The sequence below is a fragment of the Hippopotamus amphibius genome, chromosome 1, assembly GCF_030028045.1.
Source record: "Hippopotamus amphibius kiboko isolate mHipAmp2 chromosome 1, mHipAmp2.hap2, whole genome shotgun sequence".
In the NCBI taxonomy this organism is placed as follows: domain Eukaryota; kingdom Metazoa; phylum Chordata; class Mammalia; order Artiodactyla; family Hippopotamidae; genus Hippopotamus; species Hippopotamus amphibius.
The window spans coordinates 148,370,239-148,395,431 of NC_080186.1; the positions used below are offsets into that span (position 1 = coordinate 148,370,239).

The following is a 25,193-nucleotide window of genomic DNA, read 5'->3' on the forward strand; positions in this document are numbered from 1 at the left end:
TCCAAAATACCTTGTTTTATATCCTTCATAGGCTATTCATGTCTGAAACCATCGTGGTTATTTGTTTGAGGTCTGCCTTCCTCCCTAAAACGATGGCTGTTGGGAATTTATTCAGGACCCAACAGAGGCCCAGGGCACTGAGTGGGTGCTCGATGAATACATGGGGAATGATGGACTGGAGAATGGCGCAGGACAAGGAATTAGCCAGAGACCACGTTAGAGAAAAGTCTGGAGGTTTACTCAACAACAGTCACAATCACAGTTGTACATGATAAGTCAGGTCTTCACAAAGGCTCACTTTTCCAGGCAGGAGATGAGAGGTTGGTGTTCTCGAGGTTTCTCTATGGAATCCCAGGTCTGACTTGTCAAATATTCCCTGCTTGTAATCTCTTTTGGATCCGCCTTCAAGCCTGCAACAGAGCAGGACCCCGGCCCTGTTGGCTGGCATGGCTGAATCAAAGCCATTTTGGGAGCGGATGTTAAGAGGACCTTGTTGCTTGGAAGGTAGGTCCAACTCCCACCCCAGAGGTGACACCGGGCCTTGGCTCAAGATCAAGTTTGAAGTAAAATATTACTTGGATTTTCACAAAAAGCATCAGTTGAAAGCAGAAAAGAATTCCAGAACAGGACCCACTCTCTGCCCTTCTCCCACACTTAGAAATCTTCAGAAAACTTAATTAAAAACACATTGCCTTCTAAGAATTACAAAAGATCACCCAATCTGTGCAAACAAGGGATCCCTGAAACAAGGAGTCCAGACTTCTCAGTTACTACTGTAAAGTGCTTCACCACTCTTTTGAAACTTCAGAGACTAGAAAAATAGAGACACAGAAAAAAATAGGGAGCCATCTTCAAGGACATCATCTATTTCTTAAGGAGAAAAAGAAATTCAACAGGTGGCAGATATAACGTGGACTTTGGGAATTCACACGCTACATCTCCAACAAGAACCGCTCTTTCTACACAGGTCCCAAGGTTGTAGCCACCCCCCATCAGATCTCTTCTGAGGATGTACTCACGTCTGCCTCTGAGCTATTTCTTTCACAAGTGAGGAAATGATAGCTCCTGGACTGTTTTAAAAGTTGAAAGCTCCAACTGGAGGCACAAGGTGGAATGGCTTTTCACACACGTGCCTGCACACTTACCCACCTCCTCCAAGGCCTTGTACTGACAACGAAGATGCTCTTTGCATTCTGAAATGTTTCTGGAGTCCCCCCTTCAGAAAGGCTGCTGGCGGACCACACAGGCATGATACTTTCTAGCCACACCCTGTTCTGTGGCCTCATGTCCAGAGGAAAGGCTTTAGAGGAAAAGGGGTCCACATTCTCCCCCGTTACCCGGCTGACAGCACCTCCAGAGGCTCTTGGCTGTTTGACTACGCATCAGCCGGGGTGGGGCAGGAACCTGGATCCCTGAGACAGGCGGTTTTCCAAAGAGACGACGGAACAGCGAGTGGCTAGTGTGTGTGATCAGCTAATGAATGAGCCTCTCTCCTTCCTTTCCCTGATTACAGGCTACGTCAAGTCTTGGCACCTACAGGTGTGGGCTCGGCGATTACAAATGCCAGAGAGCTCAGAGGACCTGCCCATCCCTTGTTGAGGGTGCAAAAGCAGACTCAAAAGGATAACCAAAGGACAGAAAAAAGAGGATGGCTGAGGACTGCTCGCAGCTGCTCCTGCTTTCCACACTCGTTTTGGTCTTGCCGAGAACACGGTCACCTGCTTGGAGTGGGACCATTTGGAAATCTAGCCAGTGCTCCGCACTCCACCTGGGGGTGGGATGGGGGTGGGATGGGGGTGTTGCAGGTGTGGCTTCCAAATAGCCCCCCCCCTCTCCGGGGGGCTGCTGAGGCCCTTCCCTATAAATTTGCAGTGTTACTCACACTAAATCAAGTAACTTCTGGCCTCTGGCCCTTGGGGAGCATTGCTGTCTCAGATCCTGCTCTAGGCCCAACGTCTCCTGCTTGAAATTAGACAATAAGAAACACACTCATCCAACAGGAACTGCACACACCGCCAAAAATGTTTCCCCTCCCCCCAACCCTGCCCCTTTATGTCTAGCAAGGCACTAGGAAATGATTCAAGTTTAGGGATTGGCTGTACATTTGCATTTTTTTCTTTTTAAAAGGCACAGTTTTTATTTGAATAATGCTGCATTACTGTCTGATGATGGATCCTAACTCAGTCCTCCCAAACTGCAACACTCTTGTTATCCTAGATTCTGGAAGGGGCCTCATCTTTTGACTCCTTCCTACAGAGGGCCACTTCTAAAGATAGAGCACTCATTTGGAAAAGACACCAGGGATCGACAGGCAAGCTTTGTAAGCATGGAGCTGCCTCTCCTGCAGACAGGTGGCCGGAGCAGGGCTTGTGCTGAGGCAGAGTGGGAGTGACACTTTGCCCACTATACGCTTAATCAAGGTGGTAGTGGCTGGGAGTGTTTACTTCCCTCCCCAGACAATTGATGCCTTGAGATCAGCCAGCATCTCAAAGGCAGATTTGTGGCTCTGCTCCCAGATTTATGTCTCAGTTATTTCATTGGTAAATAACACAACTGAGAGGCTCAACTCTAATTGGAATACTGATGTCAAGGACTTCCTGGGCTAGCTGGCGGAAGTCATGGGCTGTAGACTGCGATCTCCATTTCTGCAACAGTGGGTGGCAGTCTGGTTACAGAAACACTTCCTGTGAGTTTGGGAGCCCTCTGGGAGTCTGACATATAATTAACAAAGCAAAGGGTAAACACAGAGGACTGGCATGGAGCTGGGTGCACGCCTGTCCGTGGGACACTGGGGTCTGTTCTCCATTGCAGCTGCGACCATGGTGGGAGGTGGAGGGCTTCAGGTCTGGGCTGAGGACTGTGTCACACCAAGGCCTCCGGTAGGAGGTGACGGACGTGGGTCCCCTGCCCCCTCCCCCAGTGTCCCCAACCCTGGCTTTCACAGATCGTCTCCAGGCTGCTGGCTGCCTCCTTTAATCACAGCATCCTACAAGCCCACATTGGGTGCCAGAGTACCAGAACCCTACGTGGCGCTCTAGTTTGTGATCAAAGGACGGAGTTCTTTAGAAATTCTAGAATTCCATATGAGAACCAGAACCACGGCGAGTCGGAGGCTAGGTGTCATGGCCACGGTCCACCCCAGAGGCCTCTGGACTTTGTGAGGTGAGCACATCACACCTCGGTTCCTCTCCTGAGGCAAGCAATTGCCAGAGAGAGAGAGAGAGAGAGAGAGAGAGAGAGAGAGAGAGAGAGATGGAAGCACTGATGACGGAAATTCAGCCAGAACGTCTCATTTGGAGGTCTTCCACTAGGCCTGTGCCACAGGCCCAAGGCCTTCGGAAACACGGTCTTGAAAAGCTGGTGACTGGGCTGTCCCTGTGCCTGCAGAGTACTAAAATGGGCATTTCAAGTACCCCGAGAGCAAGGGGAGACACCCCGTCAGTCCATGGCTGCAAGGGAATATCTGTGGGTGGCACTTCTGCCCCCAGGCCTGGCAATTGGCCAGTGGTCAGTACTGAACACGCGGAGGGCCCGAGGCACGGTTTTTGATTGCATCTCCTGGGGCTGTGACAGAGAACAGATGCTGCGCAGTAACTGCAGTTACCCCAAGCCAGGCAAAAATTCAAAAGCTGAAACCAGTGGTCCCGAGAAAGACTTTTTTCCTTCTGCTACCGAGGGGTGGCACTGGTGCTAAAAGCTGCCTCCTACAGACAGAATTTGCCTCTCTCTCTCCGGGACCATCACATACGAGCCACCTGAAGATTAGGCAGCCTTGGAGGACTCATTATAGGGTGGCCTAAGCCTGCCCTGGCATTTCTCCCGCATAATGCTCAAGGGAACGCGGTGACAAAGTTGAAAAGGCTCTCCCGCATTTCCATGATGCAGCCAGGGGTGCAGCGGGCTTTGCTCTTGAGTGGGGCCTCTTGTGGGGTCTGTCCTCCATCCCGCCTCCACCACTCAGGGCCTGAGGGGCCAGGCAGACACCAGGCCCAGCTTCAAGAGCCCCCTCTGCCCCGACCTGGCTGGCCAGCACCTTTGACATAATGGGGCCCTCGGAAGCCCTGCCTCCTGTGGGAGAGGGAGGCTGCAGTGAGTGGTGGAGAGGACCCTGCCAGGCCCGCACGGGAACATGAGGGCTCAGTTGCTATTGAATTTTTCCAAGACTGTTGAGTTGGTGTGTTCAAACAGCCACTGCTGGGTGGGAGAGGAGGGGTTGCAGGTGTTCATGAAGATCCTGTGGTCACTTTCACTGCAGTCCATACAGCTGCCGCTGACGGGGTGGTACAAGGTCTGGTCCTGCAAAACAGGCAGGTTATCAGCTGGGCTGTGCTGGGAAGGTGAGCGACCAGCAGCAGCAATAACAGCAAGGAGGCAGGGGGGCTCGCAGACCTGTCTGGCTCTCCTCTGGAGCACACAGTGGACACTGCCCGCCTCCCTTGCAGCTAGCCTTGCCACACACCTGAGCTGTGCCCGCTGGGATGCGGGCAGAAGTGACATCCATGACTTCCGGGCCGGGGCCCTAATCACTGCCCATCACCAGTCAAATTTCATTGGTTCTCAAGGTGTTTTTTTGTTTGTTTCTTTGTTTTAAAATGGACTCAGCTGCCAACATTTAAGAATCTAGAGACTTCAAATAAAAAGCTGGATTTCTGTTTTCTCTTGATGACTGGAGAGTGGGGGTGGGTTTGTGGAACAAATGCATGGAGTGGGGGGCTCTGGGGAGAAAGAGTGAGGCACCATGTTTTTTATTTTTAAATCAAGCAGGCTCCCCTGTTCCCCCCACACCCTGTCTTACTTTGCGGTACTTCCACAGCTGGTTGCCCTTCATGCTGTGGCAGTCGTAGAGGGTGACGGGGCTGGTGTGGGAGACGGCGTCGAAGCAGAACTTCTTGGTGTGCTGGGGGTCTCCAGGCCGGATGTCCTCTCTCCAGGTGAAGGTGAACACCTGTACACACAGGCACATCATGACACAGACAGCAAAGCCAGGGGACTCTTTTTTTTTTTTTTTTTTTTTGGTGACTATGAGAAATGTTAAACACAGGGGTCCAGAAAAAAGTATACTGACCACACCTGTCCCAACGACCTAGCTTCAACGGTTACCAACTCGGTGAATCTTGTTACAGCTTTCCTCTCACCATATCCCTCACCCCCACATTATTTTGAAGCAAATCCTGGACATCATATCACATCAGATGTCATGACTTCAGTAAATGCCATGATGACAACGAAAAGTTACCACAAAGTCCTCAGCATCATCAAATAGCTTGAGTTCAGGTGTTCTTGGACGGCCTCACACATTTCTTTCCACAGTCGGTCTGTTTGAATCAGGATCCAAACCAGGTTCACATATTGTATTTGGTTGCTAAACTTTTTTTCCCCAGCTGCTTTATTGAAGAATAATTGGCATGTGATAAATTGCACACATTTACATGTACAGTGTGATACGTTTTGACATAGTTGACACCTGTGAAGCCATCACCGTCATCAAGGTAGCGAAGATACCCATCCCCCCAAAAGCACCCTCACAACCCTCAGTAATCTCTTCCTGCTGTCCCTCCCCACGTCTCTAGGCGATCACTCCTCTGTTTCCCGCTACTAGAGATTAGCTCACGATTTCTAGAATTTTATATAAAAGGAATCAGTATTTTTTTTTCATCTGATTTCTTTCCCTCAACACAGTTCTGCTGAGATTCATCCATGTTATAAACAGCATTTATCAACAGTTCATTCCTTGTCATTGCCGAGCAGTATTTCACTGCTTGGTACTCAATTTACCTGTTCTTAGACACTTGGGTTGTTTCCACTTTTTGGTTATTTCAAATAGAGCTGCTGTGAACATGTGTGTACCAGCCATTGTATGGACATATACATAATTTCTTCTCTCTTAGATAAATCTCTTGAAAAGGGATGGCTGGATCATATGATAGATCAATGCGTAATTTTCCAAGAAACTGCCAAACTGTTTTCCAAAGTGGTTATGACAGTCACACTCCCACCAGCAGTGTATGCATGGTTCCAATTCATCTATATCCTTGGAACCTTTGGGATGGTCAGCCTTTTTAATAGATTATAACTTTAATTTCCATTTCTCTAATACTATGAAGTTAAGCATTTTTGATGTGTATATTTGCCACTGACATGCCTTCTTTGCTAAAAATGTCTATACACTTTTTGTCCATTTTTAAACTGCCTTGCTTATTTTCTTACTGAGTTTTGAGAAATTTTACACTCTAAATATACGTTCTTTATCAGATATATGCTTTGTAAACATTCTCTCTCAGTCTGTGGCTTGCCTTTCTATTTTCTCAACAGTATCTTGCTTTGGGTCTTCGTTGCTGCTTGAGGGGGCTACTCTTCATCTCGGTGCACAGGCTTCTCAGTGCGGTGGCTTCTCTTGTTGCAGAGCTCCGGCTCTAGGGCGTGTGGGCTTCAGTAGTTGTGGCGCATGGGCTTAGTCGCTCTGTGGCATCTGGGATCTTCCCAGATGAGGGATGGAACCTGTGTCCCCTGCATTGGCAGGCGGATTCTAAACAACTGCGCCACCAGGGAAGTCCTCAATAGTATCTTTTAAAGAACAGAATTATTTCATTTTGAAGAAGTCCAATTTATCAATTTTTTTCTTCTATGAATTGTCTTTTGGTGTTGTATTTAAGAAATCATTGTTTGGGTTACCAAGGTCACAAACACTTGTGCTTATGTTTTCTTCTAAAATATTTTGTTTTAGGTTTTATGTTTAGGTCAATGCTCCATTTGAGTTAATTTTTGTATATAAGGTATTAATTGAAAAAAAATTTGCATATGGATATGCACGACTTTTTGAAAAGATTATATTTTCTGCACTGAATTTCCTTTGAACATCTGCAAAAAAGTTGGTTGTCCACATACGTATCGGTTTATATTTGGACTCTTTATTCTGTTCCATTTATCTTTATGTCAGTATGACATTTCTTTAATTACTGACACTCTAAGATATATCTTGAAATCAGGTAGTGTTAGTCCTTTAATGTTGTACTTTTTTTGAAATTTTGCTTTGGCTATTCTAGGTCCTGTCTGTTTTCCATATGAATTTTAGAATCAGTTTTTCAATTTCTACAAAAAAGCCTGCTAGAATGTTAGTTTGTGTTGAATTTATGTATTTGTTTGGAAAGAACTGATATCAATTATTGAGTCTGCCAACCTATGAACGTGGTATGTATCTTCATTTATTTAGAGCTTCTTTAATTTCTATCAGCAATGTTTTGTAGTTTTCAGTATACAGGTTTTTCACATCTTTGGTCAGTTACACACCTGAGTATTTCATATTTCTTGTTATTGTAAATGCTTTTTTAAAATTCTAATTTCTGATTCCTCATTATTAGTATATAGAAATACAATTGATTTTTGTATCATTCAACTTTGCTAAACTCAGTATCAGTTCTGGTAGCTTCTCTGTAGATTTTATTGGATTTTCTAAATAGATGATCATATGGTCTGCAGATAAAGACAGTTTTCGTTCTTTATTTCCCACCTGGATGAAATTATTTCTTTTTCTTGCCACAGGTTAGAACCTCCAGAACAGTGTCAAATAGAAATGATAAGGTTGGAATCCCTGTCTTGTTCCTGATCTTAGTGGGAAAGCATTCAGATTTTTACCATGAAGTATGATGTTAGCTGTAGAATTTTTAAAGATGCCCTTTAACAAGTTGAGGAAGTTCCTTTCTAGTCCTGGTTTGCTGAGAGCTTTTATTGGAAATGGATGTTAGATCTTGTGAAGCACTTTTTCTGGGTGTGCTGAGGTGATCATATGGTTTTCTTTTTCAGTCTGTTAACAGTGAATCATATTGATTAATTTTCTTTTTTTTTAAAGATAGTGAATGTCTTTTTTTAAAAAATATTTATTTATTTATTGGCTGTGTTGGGTATTCGTTGCTGCACGCAGGCTTTCTCTAGTTGCAGTGAGCGGAGGCTTCTCTTCATTGCTGTGCACGGGCTTCTCATTGCACTGGCTTCTCTTGTTGTGAAGCCTGGGCTCTAGGCACATGGACTTCAGTAGTTGTGGCACGTGGGCTCAGCAGCTGTGGTTCAAGGGCTTTAGAATGAAGGCTCAGTAGTTGTGGCATGTGGGCTTAGTTGCTCCGCAGCATGTGGGATCTTCCCGGACCAGGGCTCAAACCCGTGTCCCCTGCATTGGCAGGCGGATTCTTAACCACTGTGCCACTAGGGAAGTCCCTAATTTTCTAATGTTCAACCAACCATGCATTCCTGGGATAAACTACACTTAGCTATGATACAGTACCTTTTTCATATACTGTTGGATATAATTTCCTAAACTTTTGTTTAGAACTTTTGCATCATGTTCATGAGGGATATTGCTCTGCAGTTTTCTTATGATGTTTTAGTCTGGTTTTGCTATTAAGGTAATCCTGGCACTACAAAATGAGTTGGGATGTATTCCCTCCTTTTTTGGAAGAGTTTCTATAGAATGAGTATCATCTTCTTTAAGTGTTTGCAAGAATTCACCAATAACTCTATCTGAGCCTGGAAAGAAATTTTCTTTGTGGGAATATTTTCAACTACAATGTCAATTTCTTACTTGGACTGGTGAGAACAGGCACTATTCCTGGCCCTGCATGGGCACCAGGCACTGTTCCCTCGAATCCTCTCAGGTGGTTCTTTCTCCAGCCCCAGAAGTTTCCTCACACCCATGTACACTGACCAGCACTCTGCTGAATATGCCAGGGGACTTTGTAAATCTCGGATGTCCTCTGTGTCTAGTTCTCTCCTCTCCAGTATTCCATTTTGCGAATTCTTGCCCCTTTGGCCTCCTGCACTCTCAGCTCTGTCTCCTCAGCTCAGGGCATCTGCCTGGCTCCCCCACGGTTCTCCCTCCCTGATCTGTGGACTGGAAACTCTCTCAAGGAAGGAAACTGGGACAACCATGGTGCTTGTTTGCTCCCTATCTCTCAAGGGTCACTGTCTTTTGTTGGCTGATGTCTGCTCTCCTGAAACCAGTTGTTTCACATATTTTGTCCATCTTGGGGTTGCTTCTGGCAGGAGGGTAAATCCAGTCCCTGTTACTCCATCTTGGCCAGAGGTGGACATCGTGGTGGTGGGGGAGGTGGGTCACCAGCTCCTTCCTCCTAAATGCTTATTTGCTGGGCCAGCTCCAGCTCCCATGTCTCCCTTTGCAGGCTCACTAGAGCTCTTTGCTCGGGGTAGGCACAGGCCCCAGGGAGCACAGATCCTACTGGGGCAACGGGGCTGCCATGCTTCCCACCTCAGGGTGGAGGTTGGCACAGCCACACACCAGGCACATTTTATTGCTTGTCTGAGCGAATCCTCTGGCTTCATGTGGACTCTCTGCCATGAGCAGAGGCTGTTCTGAGGCTGAGCTCCCCGGGCCTGTTCTATCCAGTGCTCCTCCTGGTCTCTTTTGGGGCCCCAGAGTGGGGTGGGATCAAGAAGCAGGCCTTGGAGAACTCAAAAGAACTAGTTGGTGAGAGCCAGTATCTAATAAGAATGGCTATCAAGAAAGGATGAGCGGGACTTCCTAGGTGACGCAGTGGTTAAGAATCCGCCTGCCAATGCAGGGGACACGGGTTCGATCCCTGCTCCGGGAAGATCCCACATGCCACGGAGCAACTAAGCCCATGCATCACAACTACTGACCCTGTGCTCTAGAGCCCGCGAGCCACAACTACTGAGCCCACATGCCACAACTACTGAAGCTCACTCGCCTAGAGCCTGTGCTCTACAACAAGAGAGGCCCTCACAATGAGGAGTCTGTGCACCGCAATGAAGAGCAGACCCCGCTTGCCGCAACTAGAGAAAGCCCGTGTGCAGCAACAAAGACCCAATGCAACCAATAAATAAATAAATAAGTTTATTAAAAAAAAAAAAAAAAATGGATGAGGGAGGGGCAGACACTTTTCGGAGGCTGGGCGCCGTGCACCCTGGGCGGTGGTGCTGTCGACTCTCTGCGTGCACCCCGTGCAGCTCTTCTGCATTCTGTTTTTGCAGAGGACCCGCATTACAGGCTTATCTCAGTGTACACTTCCAAAATGCCAGAAAATACACAGCAGGGAGACTATAAAACCTGTGTCCTTGAACCGAGATTCACTGGATGCTGTGTGAATTAACACGGGGGTTAACTGCTTGCAAGAAGGGATCACGGGAAGCTACCTGCAGCTTCCTGTGAGTGGCGGCTCTTCATGCATGGCTGGCCTGTGCTCCTCTCTCTTCTCACGACATCCCTTGGGAGATCCCTTGGGGACCAGCCCTCTCTCCTGCGTCTCCCTATCCTTCAGGTGAGGCTGCCCATACCCCAGACCCCAGGAGCGGGCACATGACACAGGTCAGTAAGAGGACTGTATCACACCCCCATCATCACTGGCTCAGGAAACCCAACATGTGAGAGCCTCAGGGCTTTTCCAGAACATGCCCTTCTGGAAGGGACATGCCTTTCCACCGAGGGGCTTGGCAGCATGTGCTGCTGGTGATCACATCTGCCACCACATGGGAAGACGGCCAGGTCAAGAATGAAGCCAACAAACTGAGTAAAGTTTGGCAAATTAAAAAAAAAAAAAATGAAGCCAACAGAGAGGGAAGCAGAGCTGAGACCCTGGAGAGATCCTGATGACATCATCTCGACTTTTCAGTGACATGAGCCAGTAGCTTCCTCTTTCTGTTCACGGCCATTCGGGCTGGGTGTCTGTCATTTGTAACCAACAGTCCAGACTGATGTGCAGGATTCCTCTTTCCAAAGTGTTCAGGAGGCTCTTATAACGCGTACTCTGGGCTGACCTGTCACATCCTTGACCCATGGGTCTCTGCTTCCCAGCCCTGCCCATATGAGCACTGCAGGTCATGATGGCACAGAGAGCCCGGCTGCTGGTCCCGAGGAGCTGTCCTTACCTGCATGTTGTTCCAGGCGGCCTCCCCGCGGCCCCGGACACAGCTCTCCAGCCTCAGTGAGGAGCCCAGGGCCCCATGCTTCGTGTCTGCGCACAGTCCCGTGCCCACGTTGCGGATCTGGATGAGAAAGAAGCAAAGGGCAGAGCAGTGAGGCACCTCAAGATACCCGCCTGGGCCCCTGCTGGGGTGGGAGGAAGGAACCAAGGCAGAGGCATCACACGGGCTGGGCTCTGAACTGTCTGAGTAAATCTGTCCTGGGTTGGTGCGCAGGCCCTGAGCCTTTCAGTAAAGGAACACTGGGTCCACAGAGAGTAGCTCTGCTTAAACCCTGCTTTGTCTTAGAGCATGCAGAATCTTGGGGTGGTGGTGGGGGCCTGGAGGGGGAGCTGTTGAAAGGAGGACTTCCCAGCTCCTTTCCCAGAGCATTTGACCCAGTAGGTCCAGGGATCAAATTTTGCCCTCATTCCAGGTAATCTAGTGACTATACCTTGAAAACCACCCTAGAAAAGGTATAGGGTCCTTGCTGGGCCGGTTCATGGGAAGATTCAAAGAGGAACAGTGGTCTCATTGAGATGAGGCTGGTGTGGTGGGAAAAACACCGTGGACGTGTGGAGGCCTTGGTGCTCGTGTGGTCAGCCAAGCACGGACAGCGGGCAGGCCAGTGTGCCAGGGGCTGGTGTCACATGGTGTAGCTCCTACCTCATAGACATCGCTCGTTTGACTGAGGAGTGGGGCTGTGGGGGCTGAGAAAAGGCCCAGTCCAATGTCTGGCTGCAGGCAGTCTGACTGCCCAGCGGCTGTGTTCTGCATCCACCACCGTGTCTGAGAGGACGCCACGCTCCCCTGCGCTGCCTCCAGCCAGTGTTTGAGGGAGGCAGGTCCATCCCTGGGAGGTGCGGACTCCTCTCGCAGCTGATGTGGCCAGAAGACTGTGTGTTAACACGGCCAGACTTCCTTAGAGCCTCACTGCAGGCTGGAACCCTTCCTCCCCCAGCCCTCCTTCCTTCCCTCCATGCCTTTCAGAGGGTAGCCCGGCATCAGAGTCTGATGGTTTTCTCTGCCTCCCTGCTTGAGTCTTTTTTCAGGCGTTGCCCCAGTACGTCTCTTGCACGTCTAATTCCATCTGGGTGTTGCTTCTCAGAGGACGGGGGAGAAAGCCAATAAAGTGGCAAGAAAATGGAGAGCTTCACGAGGGAAATCAAGACGACACCTCATCTAGAAAACTCGTGCTGGTGTCGGGTGGGGCTAGGCAGACAGCTTAGTTGGCAAAGGTCCTTCTAGTTTGCTGTGTGATTCTGAACAAGTAACACCTGGTGTTTCTTCCGGCCCAGTGTGCCGCTCTCCCGCTCTGGTAACAACGCCCTGATTTTCCATGGGGCCACGACTCCTGGCCCATCCCGTGGCCAGAGCATCTATCCTACCCTTGCGTCCCCCTTCCTCCCATGGCGACAGTGATTGGTGCAGGATCCACGAATAAGACTTCAATCCTGGACCTTTGCTAGTTCTACTGGGAGAGAGGTGTTCACTTTCTGCTGGGTTGGCCAAGCTGGGGGTTTCTCAGCCTGAAGCCTCTAGGAGCCACCTTGCTCCTCACGGCATGAGGCCAACACGAAAGGAAGCACAGTTAAGCAGGAGAAAAACGGACAACATCGTTTGAGCCCCCTGGGTCCAGGTGTTCACAGCTAAAGCCACAGCTACCCAAGGTTCTGATGAGAATCAATGAATCCCCCCTTTTCACTTTAAAATGGACTTCTGTCACAGCCGGAGGCGCGCCAGTGCTTATGCTCCCCTCCACAAGTCCCCATACATCCATCTCTAAGTGAGAGGGTTTTCTCAGCCAGAGACCCAGGAGCCAGATGTGGTGATGGCCTGTCTGCCTTCTCCAGCAGAACCAGCTTCATGGGTATGTGACAAGGGCAGCGGCAAACGGTCCCTCACTCAGTCTGTGTTTGGTTGAAAGCTCTGCTGTCACTGTCTTAAACTAATAATTTTATCTTTGAGACCTGCAAGTGAAATCTGATGGGACAACAGAGCATGCACGTGAGCAGAAGTGACACCTGCTCTACGAGCATCTGTCGCTTCTTTCTGCCCGTTCACATACAGCAGCTGTGGGTCCCTGCAAGCACAAAATTTCGGGGTCTCACACGCACGGGAGTTCAGCAAGACAAAGCAAGAACAGGGCGAGTGTGTTGTGGCTGTGACTCAGTGGGGGCACTGGCATGTCCCAGAGGCCACACCCTCCTTTCCATTCAGAACTGACTCCAGCTGCACAAAGAGGAATGCTGGTCTAAGACACAGGAGGGACTGGGAACCCTATCATGTCCTCTCTTTCTTGTGTTACTTCCCTGGATGAGCCACCTACTTCAGCAGCAGATAACAGCACAGAAGCAAAGGGAAGGAGGCGGCCACCCACAGTTCCTTTCCCTTCAGCTCTTCCTCATTCATCAGTAAGCCCCAGGTAGAGGCTGTTGACAGGACGTGTTTGTTATCAAGAAGTGAAATTAAAACAGCTGAGTTAGTTTTGTGCAGGGTTTCCACTGTTCTGGTAAGAAATACGTATGTGCGGACAAGATTTGAAACACAGGTTGTGAAATTTCACCAACTGTGCACATGAGTTAAATGCTCTCATTGCCTTTAAAACTGGCACTGCAGAATATAAAGATGAATGGTAAAATTCAAGCTAATAATTTAGTTTTAATTTTTCTCTACTATGACATTAAATAGCAAACAGGCAAAAAACACAAGGCTAAGAGAGACCACTGAAAGAAAGGAGAAACTTTTATGTTTTATACCTCTGTTGGCACGTTTTCTTTTTAGATGACGCTGGTTTTGTTTTGTTTTCTTTTGAAATTTTTACTGAAATATAGTTGATTTACAATGTTGTGTTACCGGCACTTTTTTCTCTGAACTAAGGACCAGGGGTGCGCACGTGCCTTTTGCGCCGGGCCCCAATTATGCGGCTTGCCCTGCCCTTCAGACTCACCTCACCCCAGGCTGCGGCCGGGGGCTCCACGGGTGGGTAGAATTTGGGCAGGTCCCAGGCGATCTTGGTCATAAACCACTTGAAACTCTTGCAGTTCAGGGAGCTGCGGAGCTTCTTCTGGGCAGTTACGTCCCCAGCGGAGAGGTGGCGGTACTCAGGCCGGCGCTGGTAGATGTGCTCTGCGTACTCGTCCATCCACACCTCTGCCACTCGCTTCAGGTTCTGGAGGGGACAGGCAGGTGCAAGGGTCAGGCTCTCCAAAGGGCCAAGAAGGTCAGGGGGGTGCAAAGGGTCCGCGAGGTTGCAGTCAACCTTTCTTATTTTATGTTGCATCAAGGACCAATCCCCCTGTGTTTTTAAACCTTTCATATTTCTATTTATTATTTACGCACGTGTTAAGGACTCTACAGCTTACGGTTGAATAATACACTGCTGCCGGTTTCCTTGCCCACCTCGCATCCCCTCTTTTTCTACAGATCGCACCTCACCGATTTTCCTTTGGGGACCCACCCCTGCCTCACTGTTATTTCATGTGGTGGAAGGAAAGTCATGTGACCCAGCCTGGCCAATGGGAATATACATAGCCTGGATACAGGGATTGGTCAGCAATGAGCATGTGACCTGGGTCAAGCCAATCAGAATCAAGAGGCATTAGTCCTGGCATTTTTTTTTTTTTTTTTTTCTGAACTATGGGGAGGAATTAGTGCATAAACTCTGATGGGTAAGATGCCGGGGAGAGCCGCTGGCCCATTTGCAAAGGCTGTCCAAGGCTGAAGTCAATCCAGAATGAGGCAGAGCTGAGGGTTAGAGCCAGGAACACATTGCTTCTTTTAGTTCCTGAATCCAGCTGTGTCTGAAGCCAGAACTACCTCAGGGCTTTCCATGTACATGAGTCGGTAAATTCCCTTTCTGCTTAACTCGAGTTGGGTTTTGTCACATTCAACTAAGAGTGCTGTGCAAGTTGCCTGGTAAAAACGAATTATGATTTGCAACTAGAAAGTAATTCATTCAGCAGCTGGAATTTTTAACAATCCTTTGAGGTGTTAAGATTGCTGCTACTTTTATTACGAAGTGCAAAGATAATCAGTAAAAAATGACAACCATATTATTAGCAGGTAGAGGCAGCAGCAGGTGAGGAAACATCCTGTTTATGAGAGACTTGGAGAGAGAGGAAAAGTGAATTCTTCTGTGTACCTGTGATGAAAATCCCTCACTCCACCTGCCGTGTAGCTCCCACCTGCTGAGAACCTCTTACTTGGCTTGGAAGAGCAAGGCGTCAGGGTTCATGGGAAAGTCCCTGCTCCCAACATCTTCCTCCAACCCCAGGCTGTTGCCAGAATACCTCTCCCCGCTTTAATTCTCTAGGCTTTGTCATATCATCTTTCCTCTACTGCAATCCAGGTTTCCTTCTGAAGGGTGAAAGCGAGTTAGCACTTTAGGCTGTTACCAATCACTCACACTTCAGTGTAAATGCCTGCCCTAGAAGCAGAAGGTAAGACTGCAGTTGGCAAATGTTTTCTGTCAAGGGTGAGACAGTAAATATTTTACGCTTTGCAGACCACGTGGTCTCAACTCTGATGTAGCTGTAAAGGAGCCCTAGACACTATGTAACTGAATGGGTGTGGCTGTGTTCCAATCAAACTTTACGGACACTGAAATTTGATTTTTCATGTGTCACAAAATATTATTCTTTTGAATTCTTTTCCCCCTTAGCTATTTAAAACGTAAAAACCATTCTTAGCTCACAGGTCACACAAAAATAATTTGCCGTCTCCTGAGTAAGGAGGACGTAAGCCCACAGGAGGGAGTCCCTGGTATTGAAGCCAGATTCCACCAACTCCTCAGTTTTGCTGGCTCTGAGTTTGGGACTGGGAAACTACAAAATTTCCTTGCTGCCGCCTCGTTTTTTCTGAGAGCTGAAGAGGTCAACAGTGGGTCAGAAAACAGTTCAGGAACATTGTTAGCCCCGCCAGGCCCCTGCATGGCAGAGGCTGGGTTTAATTTAAAACTGTGCCCAGAGGAAGGTGAAGGCGTAAAGGGGCCGGCACATCCGAATACTCTCCTTTTCTGGGTCTGCCACCCAGCTCCTCTGGCTCACTGTCTGATTTGCTTAGGCCACAGGGATGATGAGGGACCACTGTTGTTTCCTCTCCAACCACAGGCAAGGATGGCCAATCTGCCCAAGGAAAGGTGCTGAAATTCACCAGGGATCCTTTTAAAGGATCAAATCAAATAATACTGTAATTTGAACTAACTTAAATTATTACTTTAATGAATACTGCATTTTCCAGACATGGCTTAGTAACTCATTTCTCCCAGACCTTGAACTTCTGTCCAGTTAACGGGGCCAAAACCAGGGACTTTACATTTATTAATATTACCTCTCCCCTTGCTAGAGTCATGAAGAGGACTCTGGGATTTTAGCAGGCTGTGCACTCCTCTTATCCCTGCTCTTAACACCTTCCTAATTCTGAGTCCCAGTCCTGTCTGAGGCCCCCCTGCTTTTCTTGTGCTTGGATCACAGAGGTTTGTCCAGAATCTTGGAATAAGTCTCCAAACAAAAACTTACTTTTGTTTTGCCAAGTTTGAATGGGTTTTTGCTACTGCTTTCCCAAAGGCACAGACAAGAAGGTTCTTAGCAAATTTAGTAAACAAATGAAGAGTGGCTGCTTGTTCTTGAGGCAGGCAAGCTGGTGGCCAGCTCATCCTTCCTGAAATGCTACTCCACTGCTGCCCGGCTGTTTGTCCTTCTGGAATCTGTACACCTTTAGTAAGACTTTGGTTCCTCTCTTTATCTGGCTATCTTGGGGCTTTCAGAATATCTCTCCTCAAATCTATCAAGACGATGTTCTAGGAGAGAATGCTCTAGAAGGATCTGGTTGTTAAAACACTAAGCAAACATGTAAAATATGATCTGCAACTAAGTGATGGTAGTTAGATACTGTAATAAAAGGTTAGGAGAGCTTGATTCAGGCACTTTTAGTCCTGCCAACCTACATGGGCACTGCTCAGACTGTTAACTGGTTTAGAGTCAATAGGAGACTGACTCAGGACTGACAGGTGAAAAAAGTAGTTAAAATGTTAAAACAGAATTCAGATAAGACATTGAAATCAACCTCCCAGTCCTGTTAATATTGACACTGACACTAACAGCTGCTAATAGCAATAGCAGTCACTATTTAAGGGATAATTGCTCTGTGCCAGGCACTGGTGAGACCTCAGTGGCTTTGAATTATGGCTCTAGTTACTTTGTGTCTCTACATTTCACTGTCCTCATCTCTAAAATGAGGATTGAAAACAAGTGAGAACTAAGTGAGATAAGTATGTAAGATGCTTCGCACAGTGCCTGGCTCAGGAAGTGTTTATGTGTTACTACAGTTCATCTACGGATCAATAAACAGGAGGTGGTGGTGTGTCTTTACTGGTCAAGTCTTATATCGATACATGACATCTCTGGATAGGGAAAGGATGCTTTGGGAGTGGTCCTGCTCAGGGGTCAGAGGTGCCCCAATGGTCCCACTGTCCCTAGCAGCTGGAAGAGTTGCAGCCTTGGGCCTACTGAGCGACTCTGCGGTTTTCCTGCGTGGCACCTACCTCTGGAATTGCCAACGGTATTTCAGATGAAACGTGATTCCTGCCTCTCCTGCTAACTAGAACTCGCACTCCGTATGAGACAGGGCTGTGCCAGGCGCAGGTGGCTGATGTGGCTGTCATTGGAAGCTTCAACCACTAGAGGGCACTGCTGGCTCTCTTTTCCCTCAAAGCCGGTCCCCACAGCACCGGCTGCCTCCAGAGCCCAGCATCCTACACACGGGTAGAACCCGAGGAGACAGCTGCCTCTCGGAGCTTCTTAGGCTTTCCTGTAAGTTGCAGGACAAGGGCCCTTCGGAGACCCAGGGGCTACAGTTCTGCACGTCGCTGATTGTCAGGTGATGAGGGAAGGGAGGCAGCGGCCTGGGGCTGTTGGGAGGGGTCCTCATGAGGTGGGGGGGCGCGTGGGGGTCTCCAACCAGAATCTCTGTGCAGTGACCTTTCCAGATCCCACCAACCTCCCTGCGGCTCTCTTTACCCTCTGCGGACCCTCCTCTCTCTTCGCTGTTCTTTTGGGGTCACCTTGATTTTTTTCAAGACCCTTAATGTTTTAAAATTTATTATTAAGGTTGAGTGAAATATTAATAATACAAAACAAAACCTGGCTAACATTTCCGTTTGTAGATAGTGGCCACTTTAACTCGAACAATGATACAAACCATTTTAAGGCAATAAAACAGTCTAACACACAGAATTTTTGGCATGAAAGTGGAGAGGGAGTGAGAAGTTAGAGAAAGACACGAACATTTATTAACCACTGCTATGCCAGGGGCTTTTAAATACCATCTCAGTCTTTCCCAAACACACCACTCCACCTGTATTAAATTTTACCCCACGTTTCTTTAAATCACCCCTAGTCTAAGTTTGTATCTACTTTAGTTTTATCCTAATAATGTCTGTGAAATCATGAATTTGCTACACTAATCCACATTAATTTCTAATCCACGTTAATTTAAACACATGTAAATAAAAATGTTCCTATGTCAACCACCTAAAATCACCTCGCTGGTCACACATCAGGAAACTACATTATCTCCTTAATTCTCCCGGCCATGCTAAGAGCTGGAAGAAATGAGCTTCCTTGAAGCAAAGGCGTAAACAGAACCTTAGAGCAACCCCCGAGGTCACATAAGTGATTAAGCAGGGCTTTAAGTAAGTTCTTTTATTTTTATTTATTTTTGCCACACTGCATGGCTTGTGGGATCTTAGTTCCCCAACCAGGGCTTGAACGGATGCCCTCAGCATGGAAAGTGTGGAGTCCCAACCACTGGACTGGCAGGCAATGCCCTTAAGTAACTTCTTTTAAATTGGATTTCACCTGGAGGGTGGGGCACACCCTCCTACCTAGAGACCGCTAGGCCTAGGGCGTGGGGTGCCTCTGCTTTGCTGATGGTCGTAGGCCAACCCCTCACCCCCTAGGGAGGCCACCACCTTACCCGGGCCAGACTGACTCCAGCGGGGACCTTGTAGGGCACGTACTTCCTGTAGATATGGCCCACCCTGGAGCAGGGAATGTCCTCCATGCGGCCTCCACACATCCACACCTGCAGGGTGAGACGCGAGAGATGATATTTCTGCCTGCAGGTCACAGCCTTCTCAAAGGCCAGCGTTCCTTTGTGCATTCATTGAAAGCATCATGCAATTCAGCTTGGATTATGTACTAAAGCCTCCATTCACAGAACTAGGGATGCAGGAAAACACAGTAATGACAACAGCAGTGAAAACAGCTCACCGCATCGAGTGCTTACTCACCGTCAAACACTATGCTATGGGCTTTGCACGCGCAGCGGCATGGAAGCCTCGCCAGAACACCCGTAAAGTAGGTAGTAACGGAGCTCCATTTTACATATGAAGAAACCAAGGCTCAGAGAAGCTAAGAAATGTGGTGGAGCCAGCATTCAAACCCAGCTTGAGCTGACGCCAGAGTCTGAGCTTTGGACGAATGTGAGAATTACAAGGGCGCGTGGAGGGTGCACGGATCACTTGGTGGTGGTGTCCACAGGTATGGGAGGGGACAAGGTGGATCGCAGGCTGTGTATTTGCTGACTCTGGCGTTAGGTGCTGGAGTCTCTCCTAGATCTGTAAGCCTCTTGCTGGGTCACCCTGAGCAGTCACCTGCCTCCCCGCCCTGACTCCCCTGCAGTGAGACTTAAATGATGAGAAGGTAAAATAAAATAAAGATCTGAAGGGTGAGAGTGCAGGTGGCGAGAACAGCAAGTGCAAAGGCCCTGGGGTAGGGAGACACAGGCAGCAAAGGGAGGACTGGTGGGAGGGGAGGTCATAGAGGTGAGTGGGGACAATCATAGGGTCTCTTAGGGCAGAACAAAGAGTCTTCACTGAAAGTCTACAGTGAGGGAGACAACATGATCCACCTCTGTTTCACAAAGATGACTCTGTGGCGTGGAGGATGGCCTGTAGGGTACAGGATTCGGGGAGGGAAGGCCTCGGGGGCTCTTGCAGATGTGAAGCAATCATGGCTTCGGGTTTGTGGGGCTGTGGCAATGGTCGGACACAGCTGGATTTGGGACATTTACTATTAATTGTGTTGCCGTATTCCCTCATTTGTGGGTGAGGAGTAGGAGTGGGAACATCTACAACCCCGATTCTGTGCAAAAGAGCCTTTTCCAGCTTGAACTGCTTGACAGGATACGGGGGATTCGGCTCCATATCTTGATTAATTTAGGGGCTCTAGAAGGGCTCCTTTGCCATCTCATACACTTGAGGGTCGTCAGTCCCCCATCACCTCCTGCCGGCAACTGTCTCCACCCCACCCCAGATGTACTCTGTCCAGGGCTTCCCACGAGGGGATACGCATGTGTGGGGCTGTAATTAGTGGAAATGTTGCCTGGAGAAATGCAATTATATTCTGATCTTGGGGAAGAAAAAAAAATTGAGCAAGTCAATAGAATAGAACATTGGTCTCAAGATAATGGGCTCCTGATGGTAGATTAATGTCAAGGCCAAGCCAAGAAGTTTATTTTCAAAGCAGGAGATATTGATCAGGCGCCAGCATCCTATAACAATAACTCTTCCTTTATACAAAGTGACGGATGTGGAAGCCATGCTTTTGTCTGGCAGATATTGCCCAGGCCGCCGCTGGGCTGCGCCTGCCTTTTGGGAGGAGGAGCGGCACTGAGCAGGTGGGGGACACCTTACCCTGCTCTATTTGTGAACATCTCCCGGGCAGTTGACTAGGCCGGCGTCCAGCTCTCTTGACTCCGTATTAAACTCGCATCAGCTAATGAGGCTGGTCTCCGGCTCTGCCTGGCAAGGAACCTTCCTTTATGCAGATGGATGATCAATTTCCAAACCCTTCTCTGTGCCGTGACCTCGGGTTTCTTTGGCCCTGACCACGCTGGCCATCTGCCAGAAGATTCCTGAGGGACCAGGGTGACCTTGATCTACTGAGAGGTTTGAGGCATCCAAAATGCCCTCGGATTCCCAGGATGTCTGGAGCCCAGGAGGAGTCCTGGCTTTGGACGATGGGCTTACTCCAAGGCTTCCCTGCCCTGGACGTGACTCACTGATGGCTGAGTGAGGATGTGAACTGCCTTCAGAGAGATACACACCCGTTCAGAGAAAGCTGTTGCCATCCCGGGTCCTCTGGGAGCACCTGAGCAGTCTGAGAGGGGCCCAGCTCAGGGTACACTCAACCCTTCAGAACTCCCTCTGGCCACCTAGAACACACCACACACAGCAGGCACCCCCGCCCCCCATGGTGTTCGCTGGTTACCTGGCAGGATTCCAAGACTGGAGGGGACTCTCCATCGGGGGACATGCTAAAAGCTGGAGGCACCGAATTACACCGTGATTTCCTTGGGCTGGGGAGCTGGCCAGCTGGTCCTGGACTCCAGGTTCAGTGCATGGCCCAGGTCACCTAACTGTGTACCTTCAAGGCCCCCACTCCCTCCCTTCACAGCTGAGGCAGCAGCCACCCAAGACCCACGTCACACAGGGGTTATGAGCAGACCCTGCTCTCCAGCCCCAACGCCACCTCTGCAGTCATGTGACCTGGGGAAGACAGTCACCACTACCTTGCAAGGCTGCCGAGCTGGCATGAGACACCCCGTGAAGAACACTCAGCTTGATGCCTGGCCATAGCAAACCTGATTCGTGTTAGTCATTTCTGTCTGCGAAAGGACAAGAAATACCACCACCTTGAAATGATACAGCATTTGCCCTCTCGCCCAACACCATGGCGTTTTTTATCCTATGGCCTGATTTCCCAAATGGATAAAGTGAAGCTCAGACAGACGATGTAGTTTTTCCAGCTGACTTGGTGGCAGAACTTGCAGCTGACCAGGAGAATAACAGGACCAGGCAGGTGGGGCACAGTCACAGGGCCTGGTTGCTCGAGGGTCTTCTCCCCTCCCCCAAGCAACACACCAGCAGGCAAAGAGCCCAGCTGGTGGCAGAGAGAAGGGGAGCTGCAGAGCCGGCGGCAGCCGCAATCGTGTGTGCTGGGACCCCATCATATTCGGATGGGGATAAAGATAGGCCACTGAGATGCCATCTTGAAGCCCCCCTCTGCTGTTGGCTTTCTTCCCTCCCTCCCCCACCGTGCCCTTCCTAGTCTCCACCTCCAGGGGGGATGCAGCTGCCTGCTCAGGGAGCCATGTTGCACCATCAGGAGTTTGCAGTCACACCCTGGCAGCTCGTTTCTTGGTGCCGTCTCTTCCTGCGGCAACAGTTTTCTCCCTGGAAGCTCCATGCCACTAGACAAGCGCAAATCCAATTGTAAAAGCTTGCTCCCCATTCATTTTCATTGCTGCTTTGATTTATTTCATTAGCAAACTTCTTTTGTGTGATGACAGGCTTCATTACAGTGTCTATAAAAGACAATTACTCGCTCTTATCTCCCAAACTGAGGAGGAAAGAAACGTGTGGTGATGAGCATCTGGGAGACACAGGGGGCCCCGGAGAGCACGCAGCAGAGGGGCCGTCCTGTCAGGGGGACCGCTAGCGAGCGAGCAGGGGTGCAGCGAAGCCGCTCTCTCAAGGAAACAGGCTGCCTGGAAACCGATCAGTAATGGACGGGCACCCTACCTGCCCCTGATGGGGAGAAGACACCAGCCAGCCATGGCTTTTGCTGTTGGCAGCTCAGCTGAGGACCCAAATGACATCCAAACCCTATTCAGTTGCGCTTGGGGGCTGCACCGTTAATATACAATTAACAGAATAACTGTCACCAATTATTCCGCATCATCTGTGAGCTTAGGAAGAACACAGAGTCGCCGTGGTGAGCTCAGTTCTGGCTCTTAAGCAAGTTTTGTGAATCTGAAAGCCTCAGTTTCCTCACCTGCAATGTGGGATGAATTATCCTGCCTCCTTCCTGGGGTTGTGATGAGGCTGGAATGGGGCGATTCTGAAGCAATCACAGCGGTGTTACCCGGGCCTATGGCAGCTGGCGCTACTGGTGGTGGGCGCCACACGAATGCCACGCAGTTCCCCTCAGAAAAGAGGGAATGGCGTTGGGTCCACGTCTTCCAGAAGCTCATATCATTTTGAACACGTTAGTTTGTTTTGAACAACGAGATACTGTCCCAGGAAGTCTTACCTGCATGAAAGGATCTTCCTCGTGTTCGTTTTAGATGCTTATTATGGTCACCGGGTACAGTTGGTAAAAGAGTAGGAAAAATTTTTCTACATTTTAAAAATCCACTTAAACTTACTTCCAAGTTAATATACTGTTTCATATAATATGGCTTTAAGCATATTTGTATCTAAATTAATAAATTCAATATTTGTTTCAACAATATCCCGAGGTGTTTATAGTCAACGTGGCCAAAAATGGGGGGTGGCTGCCTTATGTTAGAGCGTTTTCTTTTTTTTTTTTGAATGAACTCAGTTAAGTTGCAGGATCTGTTAGGTTTCGGCTCATATTTGAAACAGAGCAATCTCACAACCACCCAGTGAAGGAGGTACTGGCTTGCCTCTCCCGCATGGCGACAGCGAGGCCTAGCGAGGTCCAGGGCCTTCCCCGGGGAGGCCCCTACATGGCAGAGCCCAGGGTGGAGGCTGCGGTGGGGGCCTCCAGAACGAGGCAGATCAGAGACTGCACCTTGGATCTTTCTGATGCCTGGTCCCGACCCTATCATGGTCTTCCACAAAGACCCCTCTCGGCACTCGTATTACCTGCAGGACAAAAGGGTCACCCTGGGCTTGCAGTCAAGGCATCTGCCCCCTGCTCCGGTCACCTCCAACCCCCTGCGCACCCCTGGGCGCCACGTGGGGATGCTGCTGAAAGCCAGCTGCAGGGCACTCACATTTCTGCTCTCTTGGGCACACGTGTTTTCCTTCCATGAACAATGCAGCCCAGTGTACTCATTCATTCATTCATTCATTCACACACGGCCTGGTCATGGGTCAGCCTTGCTCTAAAACCCTGCTGGAAGAGATGGAACAGAAACACGCAGCCAAGGGTGGACCCAATGATATAGAGCCTTGAAAGTGGGGTGAAGGTGTTGGGACTTACGGGCCAACCTGCCAACCAACCTACCCCTTACTCTATCTTTCCACACCCCAGCCTGAGCATCTCTTCTGTACAAGACCCCACCTACTCACTACAGCCACGATTTTCAGTCTTGAGTGAGCGTCAGAATCACCTGGAGAGCTTGCCAAAACATGGACTGCTGAGCCCCACCCCTACGACGTCTGACTCAGCAGGTCTGTGTGGGCTCTGAGAATTTACGTTTCTAACAAGTTCCCAGGTGCTGCTGGGCTGGGGACCACACTTTGAGTGCATCCTGGATTAGTGACAGCGCCTCTCAGGGTAATGGTGCCTGCAGCTTCACACTGTGTCTCTAGACAGCCCTGTGAGTTTGGGGTTATTAGTGTCCTTTCAGTGAGGAAATAGAGGTTCAGCAGAAAGGGCAGGTGACCTGTCCAAGGTCTCACTGAGAGTTCATTCCAGAGCTGGGCCCAGAGCCAAGGTCTTTGGCCTCTGTCTTGCCAGCCTCAAAGCTGTTTCCAATCCTGTTTTCCTGAAACTGCAGCCCATATACATCGACCATAATGCTGACATTAACAGCTATCATAATTAATTACTTATAATATGCCAGACGCTGAGCTAAGCTTTTAACATATTTTGACTAAGATCACGCTCACACCCATACTATGCAATAAGGATCATGCTATTGCCATTTTATAGATGAAGAAGTCCAGAGAGGTTAAGTCACTTTCCCAAAGTCACACAGCCACTCACTGATGGAGCTTTCACCTGAACCCAGGTGGCTTGATTCCAAAGCCAATGTACTTTATCCTGTGCTGTTCTGCCTCCTTTCTTAACATGAAGGTTTTAGATCCAAACAGCTACCACTCACTGACTGCCTTCTTTTTGCCCATCTCCAGGTCAAACATTTTATACCATTTAGTTTTTATAACAAATCTCTGAAGAAGTTGTTATCACCATTTTTAGTGATAAAAGACCGAGGCATGAAGAGATGGGTGTGTGGCTGGTTAGGGAGTGATGTACCGCAGGTGACCCTCGGGCCTCCAAGCCATCTTCCTGGAAGAACGGTGGGAGGGGCAGGCACCCACAGAGACACTCATGGAATTTCAAATGGCTGCTCAAAGTCAGGAGCAGAATGCCTTCCCTGTTCCCAGCAGACAGCTCTTAGAAAGTCTGGGTACATGTGGCTGGGAAGAAAATGCTGCATGCAGCAGAGCAAGTTCCACGCATCCTTGGATAACCCAGCGAAGGAAGGAGCTAGCTCTGGGTTCCTGG

At 48.9% G+C, this 25,193-nt stretch overlaps 1 protein-coding gene across 2 annotated transcripts in view; it reads right to left on the minus strand.

The window, feature by feature from the left end:
• Window positions 1-216: 216 nt before the first annotated feature.
• Window positions 217-25,193, minus strand: part of GALNT10 (polypeptide N-acetylgalactosaminyltransferase 10) — a 216,194-nt gene continuing 191,217 nt past the window's right edge. For both annotated transcript variants that reach the window (XM_057730281.1, XM_057730289.1), the window contains 5 exons: window positions 18,904-19,011; window positions 13,877-14,098; window positions 10,894-11,010; window positions 4,796-4,945; window positions 217-4,296 (listed from right to left, as the gene is read on the minus strand). In XM_057730281.1, coding sequence (XP_057586264.1) covers window positions 4,138-4,296; window positions 4,796-4,945; window positions 10,894-11,010; window positions 13,877-14,098; window positions 18,904-19,011 — 756 coding nt within the window. In that variant the 3' untranslated portion in view covers window positions 217-4,137. The remainder of the gene's footprint in view (window positions 4,297-4,795; window positions 4,946-10,893; window positions 11,011-13,876; window positions 14,099-18,903; window positions 19,012-25,193) is intronic.